The 17,133-nt window shown below is 39.4% G+C and overlaps 1 protein-coding gene across 3 annotated transcripts in view; it reads right to left on the reverse strand.

Moving 5' to 3' along the window:
* Positions 1 to 209: 209 nt before the first annotated feature.
* COL1A1 (collagen type I alpha 1 chain) overlaps positions 210 to 17,133 on the reverse strand; it is a 31,710-nt gene continuing 14,786 nt past the window's right edge. Inside the window, exons 23-51 of one of the 3 annotated variants that reach the window (XM_044055149.1) lie at positions 16,510 to 16,608; positions 15,344 to 15,397; positions 15,109 to 15,207; positions 14,461 to 14,514; positions 13,778 to 13,831; positions 13,078 to 13,131; positions 12,910 to 12,963; positions 12,138 to 12,182; positions 11,926 to 12,024; positions 11,062 to 11,169; positions 10,838 to 10,945; positions 9,779 to 9,832; positions 9,624 to 9,677; positions 8,609 to 8,716; positions 8,454 to 8,507; positions 8,057 to 8,110; positions 6,958 to 7,119; positions 6,067 to 6,174; positions 5,603 to 5,710; positions 4,548 to 4,601; positions 4,337 to 4,444; positions 3,971 to 4,024; positions 3,753 to 3,860; positions 3,162 to 3,215; positions 2,752 to 2,859; positions 2,353 to 2,638; positions 1,800 to 1,990; positions 971 to 1,213; positions 210 to 769 (exon numbers count right to left, since the gene is read on the reverse strand). In XM_044055149.1, the coding sequence (XP_043911084.1) occupies positions 623 to 769; positions 971 to 1,213; positions 1,800 to 1,990; positions 2,353 to 2,638; positions 2,752 to 2,859; positions 3,162 to 3,215; positions 3,753 to 3,860; positions 3,971 to 4,024; positions 4,337 to 4,444; positions 4,548 to 4,601; positions 5,603 to 5,710; positions 6,067 to 6,174; positions 6,958 to 7,119; positions 8,057 to 8,110; positions 8,454 to 8,507; positions 8,609 to 8,716; positions 9,624 to 9,677; positions 9,779 to 9,832; positions 10,838 to 10,945; positions 11,062 to 11,169; positions 11,926 to 12,024; positions 12,138 to 12,182; positions 12,910 to 12,963; positions 13,078 to 13,131; positions 13,778 to 13,831; positions 14,461 to 14,514; positions 15,109 to 15,207; positions 15,344 to 15,397; positions 16,510 to 16,608 (2,883 nt within the window). In that variant the 3' untranslated portion in view covers positions 210 to 622. The remainder of the gene's footprint in view (positions 770 to 970; positions 1,214 to 1,799; positions 1,991 to 2,352; positions 2,639 to 2,751; positions 2,860 to 3,161; positions 3,216 to 3,752; positions 3,861 to 3,970; positions 4,025 to 4,336; positions 4,445 to 4,547; positions 4,602 to 5,602; positions 5,711 to 6,066; positions 6,175 to 6,957; positions 7,120 to 8,056; positions 8,111 to 8,453; positions 8,508 to 8,608; positions 8,717 to 9,623; positions 9,678 to 9,778; positions 9,833 to 10,837; positions 10,946 to 11,061; positions 11,170 to 11,925; positions 12,025 to 12,137; positions 12,183 to 12,909; positions 12,964 to 13,077; positions 13,132 to 13,777; positions 13,832 to 14,460; positions 14,515 to 15,108; positions 15,208 to 15,343; positions 15,398 to 16,509; positions 16,609 to 17,133) is intronic. The other 2 variants (XM_044055151.1, XM_044055152.1) reach the window with 2 other exon arrangements.

The raw sequence follows: 17,133 nt of genomic DNA on the forward strand, positions 1-17,133 counted from the left end.
AACACATGTGACCCAATATTAGGATCATTAGCCTGGAACTGTTTACACTTGTAAGTAACAGAATGCATGAGGTAGGTGGAATATCTTTCTTTTTTTACCTTGTTTGTTAAACTTTTTTTGAGAAAGCCCCTTAAGTGTTAGCAAACAGCTTCCTCCCTGGCAGGTGATGGAAATGATAGGTGCTCAGTGAACGACATATGACACCTGGATTTTGGTTTTCAGATTTATTATTGCCACCTGAAACACGATACAGAGCATAGTTTCACTTGCGTTCAGTGGTTTTCTATGACACAGAAGTCACCTTGCAATAATTAATTAATCAACTTCTTCATTCCGGGGAGGATGGCACAGAAGGGAAATTATACATTTCTTAGAAAAAACAAATTTACAAGTTTATCATGTTTCTTATTGCCATGGAAACAAAGATTTTTTTCAAAGTGTCCCTTGTGGTGGTTGTGCAAGTAGTGGTCCCGGTTCATCTACCCCCATCTTCAGGGGCCAAGTTAAAGCAAGTGGACTGTCAGCGGTCAAATGAATTTTAGGTTTTTTTTAATGCATAGAAAACAAAAGTTTAGAGATGATGGCTAGAAAAACAAATTCAAGTCCAAGGCAAGTTGTCTTTTTACAAGAAGCAGACTGGTCCAATGTCAAGGCCAAATTCTTGATCTTCTGCTCCAATGTCCATGGGTGCAATGTCAATAACTGGCAGGCGAGATGTTTTAGATGTCTTGTACTCAATAACTGTCTTACCCCATGCGCCGGTGTGTCTCTGAAAAGGTGGAAATAAAGTAAACAGTGATCAGATTTCAACTTCCTTTCAATATACTAATTATTGTACTCTCTGACATTAAATTGTTTCAAATGTGGAAAGGGATCTACTAAATATAGCAAATCAATCCCAGTTTACACACTTTTTAGATCAAGTTAATGACAGTTAGAGGAGTAAAGAGATTATGTAAGAGATACTTACTGTGCAACCATCCTCAGTGACACTGTAAGTGAAGCGGCTGTTGCCCTCAGCACGGATCTCAATCTCATTGGCTCCCTGCAGCAACAAGGCCTTCTTCAGATTGCCAGCATCTTGGTCCATGTAGGCAATGCTGTTCTTGCAGTGGTAGGTGAGGTTCTGAGAGGCCTCAGTAGACATAAGACGCAGGAAAGTCATCTGGATGGCAACATCAGCTGGGTCAGATCCCTCACTTCCATATAGGAGCTGCAGGAGAGACATAAGATAGAATTAGTAAGCAACATAAACTTAACCAGCACTTTACAAACTGACTTGACTTGACTTAGAATTAGGCTTCATAACGAGGGGTTCATTGAGATTACTGCCTTTTCTGATTGACAGCTGTGCTATGCTGGGCATAAAATGTCTACTGCAAATGTTGCAGCAATATGAAGGTGATGCAAATGCTTAGACTAACAAGATTTACCTAAGTGCTGGCTGCAGAATATGAGTGAAGTGGTTTCCTGCTAATGTGACACTTATTTATTATACTGTATCACAGGGCACAGGAAAGCATGATAGTCACTTTAATGGTAAATCCAATGCTAGCTATTGCAAGTCACCATCTATACACCATTTCCTTAATCTAGGTTTATGCATGCCTTTGCAGAAGACTGTCAGCTTTGCAGTTGTGTCAGGAGGATCAGTGAGGGGACAGAACCCAGTTTGTAGAAAGCAAATAGAAAGGATAAAAAAAAAAAACAGCACAATAATTTGTCTTTTGTCAGTGCATTAATGTAATTTAGCTAATAAGAAGAAAGTTGAGACTTTATTGTATTTGATCACTCCATACCTGGAAGCCATCGCTCATAGCCTCGCTGAACCAGACATGTTTCTTTTCCTTGGGGTTCTTGCTGATGTACCAGTTCTTCTGAGCAATGTTAGCCTGGGATGGGTAGACACAGGTCTCACCAGTTTCCATGTTGCAGAATACCTTGATGGCATCCAGAGTGCAGCCCTGGTTAGGGTCGATCCAGTATTCACCTAATAAGGGAAGCAGAGGCAGAGTTTACATTAGTTTTCAATGCTTACCACCTAGCTCCTCAACAAACCCTTTCAGGAGTTATTTGGTTTAGTCAAAAGACTGTAGTAATAATGTTGCTCCCCATCTCAGTAGAATTTGCAAAAGGGACAAGCTCCAAGAGTTTAACTGGTCATATCAGGGAGCTAGATATGAGAAGCGGAGGATTAAGCCTGGCCAAATTCAGTATGTAGTCAGAAACCACTAAATATTGCTCTTTCATAGATCATGGCAGTTGCCATGGCTAGAGCTTCTGTGAAACAATACTTGCATCTTTGCTTATTTCTTTTATTGATTTTCTTTTTTTTTGTCCTCTACAACTTACCGCTCTTCCAGTCAGAGTGGCACATCTTCAGGTCACGGCAGGTACGGGCTGGGTTCTTCCTGGTTCCTTCAGGGCTGCGAATGTTCTCAATCTGCATACTCAGAGACTTCAGGGTAGTATCAATCTCCATGTCACGGTCACGCATCACATTTGCATCATCAGCTCTGTAGTGGAAGCGCAGAGGATCAGGGGCCTTCTCTTGAGCTGGTGGAGCCATGAAGCCCAAGTCGAATCCACCACCAGGTGGGCCAGGAGGACCAGCAGGGCCAGGAGGTCCAGGGGGACCCTGTATAAGAAGAAGAATAAGTATTGGGCATTACTTCTTAAGCTCCATTTTATTTTTCTTGTTAGCGATATACTAGAAAATGAAAAGAAACAGAACAGGTGTTCTCAACTTACAGCAGGACCGACGTCACCAGTGCGACCACGAGGACCAGGTGGGCCAACAGGACCAGCAGCACCATTTGCACCATCTTTGCCAGTAGCACCAGAGGGACCAGGAGGACCCTGGGGATAGACAGCAAGGAGTAATTAGTGTGCACAGTATTTCTAAGAAGAATCAGCACAGCACAGTCCTCATTAGACTCAAATATTTTATCAGAAAGGTGCTGCTAAAATTAAGAATTCTAGCCCTTAAATAGTTAGCTTTATCAGCAATAGTGAATGTAAAACACAACCTTAACAGCACTATTTTATGCTAAAATTACATGACATACTCAGTGATTTTTTTTTTTTACTAAGTCTCAATTTTCTTGCTATAAGACTATCAAAGCAAATAGTCGAAGATGTTACTGTGGAGCAATACTTACTCTTGGACCACTGGGACCAGATGGACCAGGTGGGCCTTGTTCACCAGAGGAGCCCTATAAAAATAGAAAACAACAAGACAGTTATAGAACAGATGAATACTCAATCATTAGAATGATAAAGACAGCAGCTAGAGTGGCCTACTAGTGACCAGTCTAGAAATAAATCCTAGTAGAAAACTACTGCAATCGTTATGGTGCTCTCAGCTGTCTCCCAATTACCTTGTTAGATGCCAGTTTGACAAGTGAATTCTGCTAAGCCATGTATACTGCTGAAAGAGTTTATAATGCCCATTGGATAAAAATGTACTGCTGGCAACAGGCTTTAGCAGGAGATGGTTGTACATACTATGCAGTTATTTCAACTTACTCCTATTGTGTACTTCCACAAACATGACATAGTAAAGAGATTATAAGTCATGCCCTTATCACATGACTGCAGAAACTAATATTGCAGCTTTTGCAGGAGTCCCCTTACAGGTGAGCTACACCTATCAGTTGGGGGGGGGGTGATTTTTTTTTTTAAAGAAAAAATAAGTACTGTGTTCCTTGCTGTGTCACCACAGTAAATTGACAGAAAGCTGGTGTACTTACAGAAGGGCCAGGAAGACCTTGAAGACCAGTGAATCCTCTGTGACCTTTGATGCCTCTTTCACCAGCTTCACCTGTTTCTCCCTTGTCACCACGGGCACCTTGAGGACCCTACAGAGGAAAAGGCAGACTAATCAGTAACAAAGTAGCATATTATTGAATGGATGAAATCTCCATCAAGCCCCCTAAAATATATGTAAAGTAGAAAATCCAGTACTTACAGTAGGACCACGGACACCAGCAGGACCGGCAGGGCCAGCAGGGCCAGCAGGACCCTATAAAAGACAAATACAACAATAGTCAGTACCTGAATCTTATTGCATTGTGGCTACAATCTCCAACTGTATCTTCAAGCTCTATTGCCTTGTACTAGCTACAGTGCACACACAACATGCTAGAAAATATGTTAGCAAATTACTGACTTCATTACATTATATTTTCAAATTGTAACACAGGGCTGTAGGCCTTACTGCTAACTGTCATAGACTTGATGTAGTCCTAGGACTTGTAGTTGACTGTCATAAGTTTCATGCAGTCTCTAAGTCTCACAGCTAACGGCAGTGAAAAGAATGTATTTTGCTACTTACAGTTTCACCACGTTCGCCATTCTTTCCAGCAGGACCGGCATGGCCAGGTGCACCAGGAGGGCCAGGAGGACCAGATGGACCAGCGGGACCAGCTTCACCACGTTCACCCTTGATAGGTAGAAGAACAGGAAAAGAGAATTTTAATGCATAACTTTAGAGGGGGAAGCAATGTCATATTTTGGTGCATAATATGAAAAGCAACTACTCTTACCCTCTGACCAGGAGCTCCATCACGTCCGGGAGCACCTTCAGCACCAGGAGATCCCTGAAATAGGTAAAAATCAGCTTAGTTAGCAGACATGTATTCATTAGATAGTATTACTTACATTTGTAAGAGAACACACACACAACAATGGCAGTGTTAATGCATTTAATTTTATAAATCTCAGCTGACTGATTAGCTATCAGAACCATTGCAACATAAAAAGAAAAAAGTCACTTCATACAGTGGAGTCACATCAAATGTAACTAAATCACTGAAAGGTTGGCATGTTCAGTTTAATCCTTTGTTAATAATGTTCCAATGAATGATATCTCATTAAGTGCTGGTGGATATTTATTACTGTCCTCTTTCCTTTGGCTAACTGCACTATTCTGCTATGTAAGTACTCTACAGTGCATTACCTGGCATTTTCTTAACTTTTTTCTTCTAATTATAAAAATAAGTCTGCTATTTGTGCTATTTCTGTCCTGCTCTAATGACTTGCTGAGATTTACCTGATTGTATTTTTATTTTAAGAGGTTGCATTTCAAATGAGACTACCTCACCATCAGTAATGAAATAATACTAATAATGATAAAAAAGTAAAGCAGGGGGTATATACATGATTGCTAAAGACAAAACAAGAACTTTACTCATACACTGAGTTGTCAGGTTTTGTTACCTTCACCGTCAGGTAGCCTGTTTATGTCTGTTGTCACTGCTGGTTCTGTGGTCATCACTGGTTTCATATTAGTATGCACAAGATTACTACTCTCAATCATTTTCATTTTGTGAATTCCTGTGATGGTAATCTTATAGAATTTTACAGCTCTACAAGAATACGAAATTGCGAAGATCTTGACAGGATATTTTACATCACCCACCCATACATCTGAAGAATACATGTGCAGTAGGTAGAGGAAGCCAATTCCTTGCTACGTACCAGTCTAACCTACCACAATTCTTTGTGCATAAAGAAACAACCCGCATTACTAGACTGGGAAACAATTTTTGTTTACTTTACACACCAACTTCTATGAAATCATTTACTGGACAGTACTTACTTCACGGCCAGGTTCACCAGGAGGTCCAGCTGATCCAGGAGGTCCAGATGGTCCAGGAGCACCACGTTCACCAACTGGGCCAGAAGGTCCTTGTTTGCCAGGTTCACCCTATGTGGAAACAAGATGCATTATTTGTAAAAGTAATCCAAGACCCAACAGTGAAAAAATTAAAAATAATATGAGAAACAGCAGCGATATGAGCCAGTGAAATGTCTTGTGCCAGCTATTGGAATTATTACCTTGGTCACCATAATAACCACAATGATACTTTATCTTTGTAGTGATACTAACACATCAGTATCATCATATGGAGCAAAGTGACCACTTATCTGTATGATGCAACAGACTGTAGTATTTTCTAAATTATATTATCACTGTTAATTCCAATCAAGTCAGTGTTAAAAGGTGTTTTGTTTTGTGACTAGAGTATTATAAATTTGACAAAATTAGGAGTTATCACTTACACTTGGACCTGGGAGACCAGGGAAGCCACGTTCTCCTCTCTGTCCAGGAAGACCAACAATACCACGTTGTCCAGCAATACCTTGTGGGCCAGGAGTGCCAGATGGACCCTACAGAGAACAGATGCAGACAAAGAAACAGAAGTCTGTGTTAGATGAGCAATAGATTCACTGAAAAAATATATCTAACACAATCTTAAAAGTTCCTGCTATCAGTGGAGGTTTTGTTAAACAAAAAAAAAACACATATAAGAACAAGAACTCTCAGAAAAGCCATTATTAATGGAATATTTGTAAATGCTGGTTAGGAAAGTAAATATATTATGGTTATTGATAGTAAGGAGGGCCTTTGTCCAGGATGAAGGTGAAAGGTAAATGGAGAAGGGAAAAAGAGGAAGTCTGGGCTATCACATTGCTGAAATCAATAGTTTGCGCTGCCTTTCTGTGATCCAGCTCTTTTGCTTGAGTATGTGGCATAAGATTGTGAAAATTTGTGGACTATTTTCCCAAGCCTCACCTACCCACTCTGAAATGTACAAATACTCTTTATATTGATGCCATAATAATAATAATAGTGAATTCTTATAAAAAACAAACTTCTTGTTATCTGACACTTATCACACCCATACCCACAATTTGTCCTGACTCAAGGGTGGGAGATGTCAGCAGGGCCATCTGCAACACAAGAGCTAAGCTCTGATAAACTGTGCAACACAAGAGCTAAGCTCTGATAAACTGATGCAGCCTAACTTAGCCTGCATGAAAAAAACGTACTGATGCATACACAAATGAGACATGCTTTGTGCAGTAGATAGACCTAAGGCCTATTTTATCTTCACTATGTACTAGTTTAACAGGTCTATGATGGGATGGTACAAACACATGGCTACTTACGGGAGGACCGTCAGAACCCTGAGAGCCTTTCTCGCCAGGAGGACCGGGTGGACCAACAGCACCAGGCTCACCAGTACGACCAGCAGGACCAGTTTCACCACGAGCACCCTTAGGACCTTCTTTGCCAGCAGGACCAGATGGGCCAGGAGGACCAGCATTACCCTGTAAAGGAAAGAAACAGAGAAATAATTCAATCAGATTGTCTGTAGACCAACAGCATGGTGCAGGACAAGTTAGACTCTTCGAAGGCCTTCCTTTTAATACATGAAATACAGGAACCCAAAAGGCAATAAGCTCATGAATCGCACTCAGCATTTTTGTTATAGTGCTTTTCCAGTTTCATTCATGTTTTCTAACAGAGTGAGATATCATCTAGGTTAAGCTCAGAACATATCTTATTCTGTTGTACATATTGTCTGTGGATATCACCTGATAAAAATGGTTACAGCCATGTTGAATGCTCTGGGGTTTTTGTGTGGTTTTGCTGTATGCATTCAGAGTGCAATATAAGGAGCAGACTGCATGCTACAATAAATGTATGAAGAGTATTCTTTCCAGCATGTTTGGAAATATATCTGCATACTGGTTGTACAGCAGATAAAGACTAGGAAAAAGAAAATGCGCATTATTAGGTTTATGGGTCATGGTGGGCAATGGTATACCCTGCTATTGTTAGCAATGCACAAAGAATGTTGCTTCATTCCTGTGATGCAACTTGAAGTCATATATATACTTGTGTGATATTACTGTCTTGCAGCAATAAATTAAATAATTTTACCTATATTTAAAGGAAACCAGCCTTTCAAATACAGTGCATGTAGGATATCCCTTCCATGAGTGGCATGGTAGGGTAATTCACCTAATAAGAATGGCAACAGGCAGTAGGTGGCAATAACAGGGCTGGACTTGCAGTGTACTTCCTAGGAGCTGACTTCCCCAAACAATGAATCTGAGCTACTGAATACTGCACATTATTTCTACAATTAAGGGCCCTAGCTTATCAGTCCCTGAGTTTGTGTTTTGACAACAGACTCTCTCTTAAATGACAAAAATATAATTAAAATTAAAGAAAAAGAAAACAGAAAAAAATGATACATACAGCAGGGCCAGGAGGTCCAACTCTGCCAAGAGCACCAGGGAAGCCAGTTGCACCCTACAAGAAAAGAAGAAATAAAATGATATGTCAGCATACGTTTCTGAATTACTAGTGTAGCTCTACATTGATTATTGCAGACAAAAATGATTTTACAGATCTGTACAATATTACTTTGGATGTTACTACTATAGTAAGCAATGACAAAATACCCTATAAAGGGTGTATGTTTCTTTAGTTCTTATCTATGCCCACCTCTAATATACTACTTTTATAGACTTAGAGATCAGGGTGGGTTAGTTGCAAGCAACACCTTCGAAAACCATAGTATTGAAGATGTGTAAGTACATAGAAATACTAAAAGTAATATTTTTAATAGTAAATGACTTTAAACTTTACTTACAGGAGCGCCAGCAGCACCACGTGCGCCTTTGGGACCGGTAGAACCAACAGGACCCTAGAAAATGAAGAAGACATGTAAGTAATGGAAATCTGATTCTCCTGGGAAGAGGTGAGTCAAAACGGAATAAGGTAATAAATGGAGTGACAGATACATACAGCAGGGCCAGGAGCGCCAGTTGGGCCGGCAGGACCAGCAGGACCAGCATCACCTTTGGCACCAGCATCACCAGGTTCACCCTTTGCACCAGGTTGGCCATCAGCACCCTATTAGGTGGAAAAAGAAGAAAAGGAGATGCAGAGTTGATTATTCATGACTGTGCAATATAAATATTAACAGCAGCACTTAAAATACCAGAGCAACAAAGCAGTGCAACTATATTTGCAAAGTTGGGACAAAACTATATGCCTTGTTAGCATATGTGGCTTCTGGAGTGTCATTGTGGCCTACACATGGAATGAAAGCAAGCCTCACTGGGCTGCAATTGCTTGAAGGCTTCTGAAATGCAAGTCTAGTCTACATACAGAACTAAATGGTGCTGCAATGAGCAGCAGTTGGTTACTTTTACATATCAGAATGCTCTTGCTGCATGCTTTTTATTCTTAATGCTCGTATTTAAAACTATATGGTCTAGGACACATGAGTAAGTCCCAGTTAAAGTAGAGCAGGGACACAAATAGCAAACTAACTCTGTGCCAATAAAGTATTGGCCATCTTTGTGAAAGTCAAAAGATAAGTAGCAGAGATACTTCAAGGATATGGTACCAAAGGCCTTCTTCTAGATCAGCTATGTTTATTTATGTTGCTCATAAAGCCATCAGGCATAGATTTTTCTTCAAGGCGGCCTAAGGATTAGGCTTCAGAGAGGGTAAGAAAAAAAAAAACTAACATCACAAACTATTCTGCAGCTTAGAGGATTTGATAAAATAGCAGTGATATAAAAACACTAAACAGACAAGGCAACACTAAGTGCAATGGAACTTAATAATGTGTTATACTACATGAGAGGCCTTATAGTAAAGTAAAAGGGGAGTGCTTATATAGACATGCACTACAGACTGTCCTGTTTAAGTAGGCAGAGGCTCAGCCTAAAATGGCGTAGGCATATTCATTCAGCAGAAGTTATCGCACTTTTAACAAGATGCTTTTGCTCGAAGATGTATTTATACTTACAGGAGGCCCAGCAAATCCAGCAGGGCCAGGAGGACCAGTTTCACCTCTCTCACCCTGAAAGGGAGAAGAAGAAGGTTATATGATATGATCAGGCAACCAGTGCTTTATCTGTAAAATGTGTATAAATAAACAGAAAAATAAATACTCTCACTTACAGGTGCACCACGAGAACCAGTAGGACCAGCGGGACCAGAAGGACCACCTTCACCCTATCAAGAGAAATGAAGAAAAAAAAAGCAATGTTAATTTCAGAACTGACTATGTATATGTTAATGTATATAACTATAAAAAATACACATATTTCCTAAAATCATCATTGTTTTATCTGTTTAGTTACAGAATCTGTTGCTTAACATAATAAAAACCTTAATTACTATTGTCTTTCAAGTCAAAATACACAGACAATGGATAATGTGATTATTGTATAATCAATACATAGGATTATAGGCAGTGTGTCCATGAAAAGGCAAGCATTATTACTAAAATGAAACAATGGCCCTAACTTATGCACTTTGGACGGTATGTAGGCCAACTTTCGCTTCATTCCATTTATTATACCAGCCGGATCTTCGGTTAGGCAATCAGTAGAGCGACGAGGGCCACAGAGGCCTGGATTCATTTGTCAGTACATCTTTGCACAGCCATGCTAAGTGACTTTCATTACATGGCTAGCTCGGTGCTGGTTTTCCTAAAACCTTATGAAGCATTCAGGAATTGAGGCTTTACAGGCCTCAGCTTATCCTGAACAGACGGCTGGCAACTTTGCTTAAATGGAAGTGCATATCCCTAAATCTAAAATCCAAGCAATATTTTTTTGTGATATTTCAAACAGCTGCTGGTGCATAACATAGTAGTTAGAGGTTAACTCCTCATATCCTCAAGCGGAAATAAATCAGTGCAAGAAACGACTGCTGACTGTTCTTACCAGTTCACCATATGGCAGTGTCTGTCATTTAACCTGGGTATTACAAGTACACCTAACTGCTAATTTTTCAGAACTGACACCAGCTAGCAACTCATACTGTCTATGAGATATGAAATAATGAGATCCCAGCACTGGAGATACCTCTCAAAAAGTCCATTTTGGCTGTGTTATTACAATACATTAAAGAAAATTCTTCAATCAGTGTAGCAATTACGTTAAAGCAAATGCTTCACTAAGTACAGCTTGTAATCTCTTCTTGTTAAAGGCTACAAAGGCTAATTTTTCTCACCTTTTCACCAGGAGCACCACTTGGGCCTGGAGGACCAATTGGGCCAGCTAAGCCTCTTGCACCATCTTTGCCAGGAGCACCATCATTTCCTCTGGCACCATGATCACCCTAGAATACAGGAAAAAAAATGGTGCTATCATTATTAACTATCTGATGAAATCACAGCAAACTGTTTATTTTACTGGAGGGTGGTTTGGGAAGTTGGAAGCAGGGGTAGTACTTACTCTGTCACCCTTTGCACCTGGCAAACCAGCAGCACCTCGTTCACCGGGCATACCTTGCATACCGGGAGCACCTTGAGCACCAGGAGGACCAGCAGGGCCAGTGTCACCCTATAGGAGACAAAACAAGAGACACCAAGTCATAAATACAAGTTGTTGACTCCATTTACTTTCTGCATATCTAGTTTACTCTGCTATCAGCAATCTTTCTAAACATTGCCTAGACAAAAATGGATTACACTGCTGCCAGTGCAAGACTCATAGCTATCCTCTTTTAAATGTAATCATCAATTTTCAGTTTAAGATCAGTTGGTATATATTTACTACATGTTCCTTGATGCATTTTCTATGTCTGTCTCTCTCTCTCTCTGTGTATCAGCAAGATGATTCCATTAGTTTTTTAACTAGCATAAAAGGAAAAGTCAAATACTGCTTACAATATTGTTAGTTGACTTAATTTCCATGTTTATTGCATGTAAATGAATAAATAATCCTTATGGCTCCATAGCAGATTGTGTTTTAAAGAGCACCAACATCAGTCATTGATAGAACAACTTAAGCTGTTGTGCTCTTTTGGGGAGAGAATGGAAAATGCAGTTCCATGATATAGATTAAACATCGAAAGCAGCTACTTATGACAAACTCTGCAGAAGCAAGCTTCATTCTAGATGATATGAGTACCTATAATACCTTTGAAACCCTTCATTACTATAAATCTGTGCCAATTTGCTGGCTATCTAATCTAAACATACTTCCTAATGGGTCTATGGAGAGACAGTAGCTTTAATGATACAAAAATTATTCCCCTAGTAGAAAACCATTAACCATGTTTTGACAGTGTTTGACAGCAAATATGCATTGATATACCTTAGCGCCATCATTGCCAGGAGAACCAGGAGAGCCACGAGCTCCAGCAGGTCCAGCAGGTCCAGGAGCACCACGTTCACCAGGAGAACCTCTCTCACCCTATAGTGGGGGCAGAGCAAATAGACAAATATTATAAGACAGAACAACTTAGATTAAAATAGTGTTATAATTTCAAGTAATAAGTACAATATATCCAGCAAAATGTAACTTACTCTTGATCCAGAAGGTCCAGGGGCACCAGCATCTCCAGGAACACCCTACAGATGAAAAGAAAGGATTACACTCATCAGCTCCTAATACTTTTATAGTAAATTAAATTTCAGTATTACTATATCTCATGCTTGTTACTGTTTGGCACTACATACAGATAATGCAGAAAGCCAGAGGAAATAGTGATTTAAAATACTCTGCCAGACTCATTTTTACCAGATGTAAGTCTAACCATAGCCTATGCCCATAAATGTCAATCTGTTTTTGTAATGGACATACATTTTCTATGTTAATCATAGACAAGAATATGTGATCTACAATCTCTCCCAATTTACCTTTGATCTCTTCCCGTACCCTAATTCACCGACTTCAAGGTCAAAGCATTTACTAGTATCTACAAGCAGCTACAGTTTATCTGCCCATGCATGTACATCAGACCAGTAGGTATAGTGCTTCTGATTTACAAGTCAGGTGGATCTAACAGAAGGAATACATAAAGAGTATAAATATTTCCATTATTAGTTATCACTGCCCTGATGAGCTATGAGTTGGTGCTAGGTATTTACACCATCCCTATAAGACTTATACAGAAATAGAATATTCTAGGCCTGACAAGTGCAGAGCTTTGATTTTTTGATAGCAAAGTCCCATTCCCTTAGCTCCTGCAGAATGACAGTATAAGCTCTACTGAAACCTTTGTTAGCTTGACATACTGAGGCCCTTGCAGAATAACACACTTGGTTTATAGTGATTCCATAATTCTGAAACACTCACTTGTTCACCAGGCTTGCCAGCCTCACCAGGGGGTCCGGGGGTACCAGGAAGACCCTATAAGAGAAAGGGAAGGATAGAAAAAGTTTTAGATGGTACAAAGGACATCATCAAATCATATCAAAACTGGAATTACTGCTTTGTGTCTCTGACTTTTTAAAGGCAACTTACTTGGAATCCAGGGGGACCAGCGGGTCCTTGTTCACCTCTTTCACCAGCAGGGCCCTAAAAAAGTTAAATTTGAATTAATTGCAGTTTTCAACTTCTTACATATGTGATAATGATAAGTAAAGATATTTATTATTTGGTTTAGAAAAACAGTTTCCTGTTTGTTAATGGGGGCAAGAGAGCTCTAGAGACACGCATAGGTCATCACTTAATTACTTATCTTTCAAAAAACTGGAGGTGAATGGATAAGTCTGGGTTATGACAAACACCATAGTCACTGAAACTAAGAGTAACTGTGCTCCTGTCTGAAGAATTAATTATCATACAAGGGTCTGATGTAGACTATGATAGGTTCATAGATTAGTACTAGGCTAAAAGCCCTTGCGAGCCATTTTAAGCCTAGCCACATATCCCTTGTGAGACTCAAACCCTGCACATCGTGTGTGTAAGGCAAACACCTTAACCATTAGGCCACCCTCCCAACCAACTAGCATTGAGGATGGGATATTTAGATGACATAAAGCCAGGGCACATCGACCACTATTATAAGGCCTAAGTAGCTAATTATCTTCAATAGACAATGAACAATGGGTACAAATCACTCTACAGATTTAAGGAGTTTTTTGGCTAACAATGCCTTACACCCCTGCCATGACTACATTGACAATGGCTGAAATACCCCATTAACAAGAGTCGTACTTACGGCAGGACCAGGGGGACCTTGAGCACCAACTTCTCCATCTTTGCCAGCAGGACCCTGCAGGACAGAAATAGAAATTAATCAATAATAGTAAACCATCAGGGTAATATCATCATTAAAGTTAACCTCGGACAGATCTAGCCAACAATGAACTCATATCACCAAGAAGACCAAGGTTAGACTACAGTGCTTTGTCACAAAATTTTGTAAGGAAGTCCATGGCATACTGGTCTCAAGACAAAGCATGCTGCATTTTTGTATACATTAACTGCTTTTACATTACAACAACAGGCTTAAAGGCCTAGTATGTGGACCCCTTCTCTCAGCAGTTTACCAGTTAGTTTTACTGACATCAGTCCTTTGATTTGAGGAACTTGGACGTATTTCTGTTAAAGCACATGCTATTACATTGAATTCCATCTTTATAAGAAGAGAATTTCCCCACTTTCTGTATTATTGTCACAACTTAATATCAATACTGGGAGAACAAGACCCTGATAAGTATTTAAAAGTAACTATAATGCAAATATACTATGCAAAGCAGGTATAATGGGAGTGTCTTTAGAATTACACTGAGGTAAACTGTGTTTTTCTTCAGAAAATAAATTGAGAAACTACTATGACATTAATAGGAAGCCATTTGTCAAACATCTATATTCAAATGTAAATTTAAGGATGATACTTACAGCAGGGCCAGGTGCACCAACAACTCCTCTCTCACCGTTCTTTCCAGGCTCACCCTAAAAGAGAAGAAGTGCATTATTGTTACTACTGGCATTTATGTCTTGCTTTATATTATCCATATGCCAGCTACTGGAATTTTATTCTGCAAGAGTATTTTGAGTCAGTGACCTGTACATTGTCTTCTAATTGGGCAGTGTCAAAAGCAGGAAGTGACATCACAAGAAGGAAGCTACTTTAAAGCAGTGGTTGCAAAAGTAGCTTTATAGTTGACTGGATACCATTGCATATTAGAATGATAAATTCCTATCAATTAATTGTTTATAGAAATATTTATTTTTATTTCAAAATGATAAATGCAAACATAGTATGTATAAGTGCATGTGTACATGTGTTTGTGTGTTTGCACTTCTATATTTAAAAAGAGGCTAGTTGCATTTAAATGTATTAAACCTTTTTCTGAACTATTATTTTTCAGTAATACTAAAACAATTTGTATTAATCCAACACTAGAAGCATAAAACACTTATTACATTTATGTCTTATCAGTGCCTCTGGTTTCATTTACTAAAAGCAATCAGTCTGGCCATAAGTGAACACTTGAAGCCATTATCAATTTGAGACAATCAATAACATGATTAGCTGTTACTCACAGTTGCGCCCTTGGGGCCAGGGAATCCCATAACACCAGGTTGTCCACGGGCACCAGCAGCACCAGGGGGGCCAGGGCGACCATCTTGTCCAGAAGGTCCCTAGAGATATTGAAAAGAAAGATAAAATGCAGATAAATTACTTTCTGGTAGATTCTTAGAAGGCTAACAGAAGAAAAATCAGTGAATTCCATGTAGCTTAATTGTAAGAATTTTATAAATATAAAGTCCTACTTACAGGTGGACCAGTCTTGCCATCAGGGCCAGGAGCGCCAGGACTGCCAGTCAAACCCTATGAAGAAAAAAAAATTAAAATTTTAAATCTGCGGACATGAATAAATATAGGTTCGTACTAAGCTAACTGCCCTTGTGAGCCATTTTAAGCCTAGCCAATTATCCCTTGTGAGACTCAAACCCTGCACCTGGTGCTTGTAAGGCAAACACCTTAACCATTAGGCCACCCTACGAACAGCATCATTCAAACAAGTGAACCCAATGTGAAGTTTAGATCACCATACAACTCTTAGGTGTGCAGTGTACCTTAGGGTAGATAACAGGTGTGAAACATATTCTGAACACTACTGTTGTCAAGGCAGGTAGGACAGGTACAACCCTGTGTAAAAGCTTTAGACCTTAACCTACAAAGTTTTAGACCTTAAGACACATTATCAGATACTGATTTATGTTAAACTGTCTCCTCATCCATTTACTGTTAATAGTGACACTGTATACTGAACTTCTGAATATCAGAACTATTTCTCAAACAGGTTTCTTCTGGGGCTGTGTATGTAGTATCCTGCTTATGGGGCAGGTAATCATATGACCCAGGACAGCAAATTACAAACAAGATAAGTAGGCCTGTAGGAAGCAGGAAGGTAGTGAAGGAACACTAGGGTTCTGTTGTTGGCTTTATAGGCAAGAGTAAATGGGCCAAATACACTTTCCGTTTTCCATTTTGAAGTTTAGCATTAGGCCAAAGAGAGAAGGAAATTTCATGAAACAGCTGATCTGAAAAGCTCTGACTCTGGCTAACTGCTAAGGTGGGACAGTCCTTACAGACTAGCTGGAAGGCCATTTTGCATTTGGAAATGCAAAGGGGAAAGACTCTGGGTATACAAAGTTTGCTGCAATTCCATGTTGTGTCTTTCTCAAGCAGTTTCACTGTAGAAAGTGGGCAAACCATCTTGCCATCTAAAGCATCATATTTTCTTTTAGATTTGTGGCACTATAAGCAGCCATAAAAACTATTCATATTCATTCAGAAATGGGACTATGCCAAATAACATTATCACTAAGCTGATCTACCTTATTAGTATTCAGTGCAATATATGTAGCTGAGCGGAGTACAGTTTAGGATGGGGGCAGAGAGATTTCAGGGGATTATTTTAAGTACACATTTCTCACCTTAGCGCCAGGGAGGCCAGGTTCACCAGGGCGACCAGCTTCACCAGTATTGCCTTTTGGACCTATTGGTCCAGGTGCACCTCGTTCGCCATTAGGACCCTAAAAAGTAGAAGAAATGCAAAGGAATGAGTTAACCAACACCACACAAGACAAATACATACATGCAAACCTAAAATTGTATACAATGTTAATAGAGAAGTTGTCACACAAAGTCTAAAACTATCTACAAACAATTGTACCAATGTCTAACTGTTATTAGCTAGAAATTAGAAACTGTCATCGTATGTGGTAAATTGAGCAATTTGTCTCTTTTTGGGTTTGAATACTGTATTGAGATGAATTAATGCTGATCAAAACATGTACTACCTATAGATACCATCTCAGAATACTTCATTTTGGAAATATTTCAATGCCATAAACAGGCACTTAGTTGTAAAATGAGAAAGGTGGCCACATTCAAGAGTGCAAATAAGGTTAGGTATAGTATTTTTGTAGAGGATTTGGAAAGTTTTAAACTGCACAATTGCAGTATGTTTGGTTCCATAAACAATGAAGCATTTCCCACATCAGCACTCTGTAAAGTATTTGCTAATGGTAAAACATATCTGAAGATTATTCGTTATA

Source organism: Protopterus annectens, chromosome 13.part0 (assembly GCF_019279795.1).
Source record: "Protopterus annectens isolate FY-2018-M chromosome 13.part0, PAN1.0, whole genome shotgun sequence".
In the NCBI taxonomy this organism is placed as follows: Eukaryota; Metazoa; Chordata; order Ceratodontiformes; family Protopteridae; genus Protopterus; species Protopterus annectens.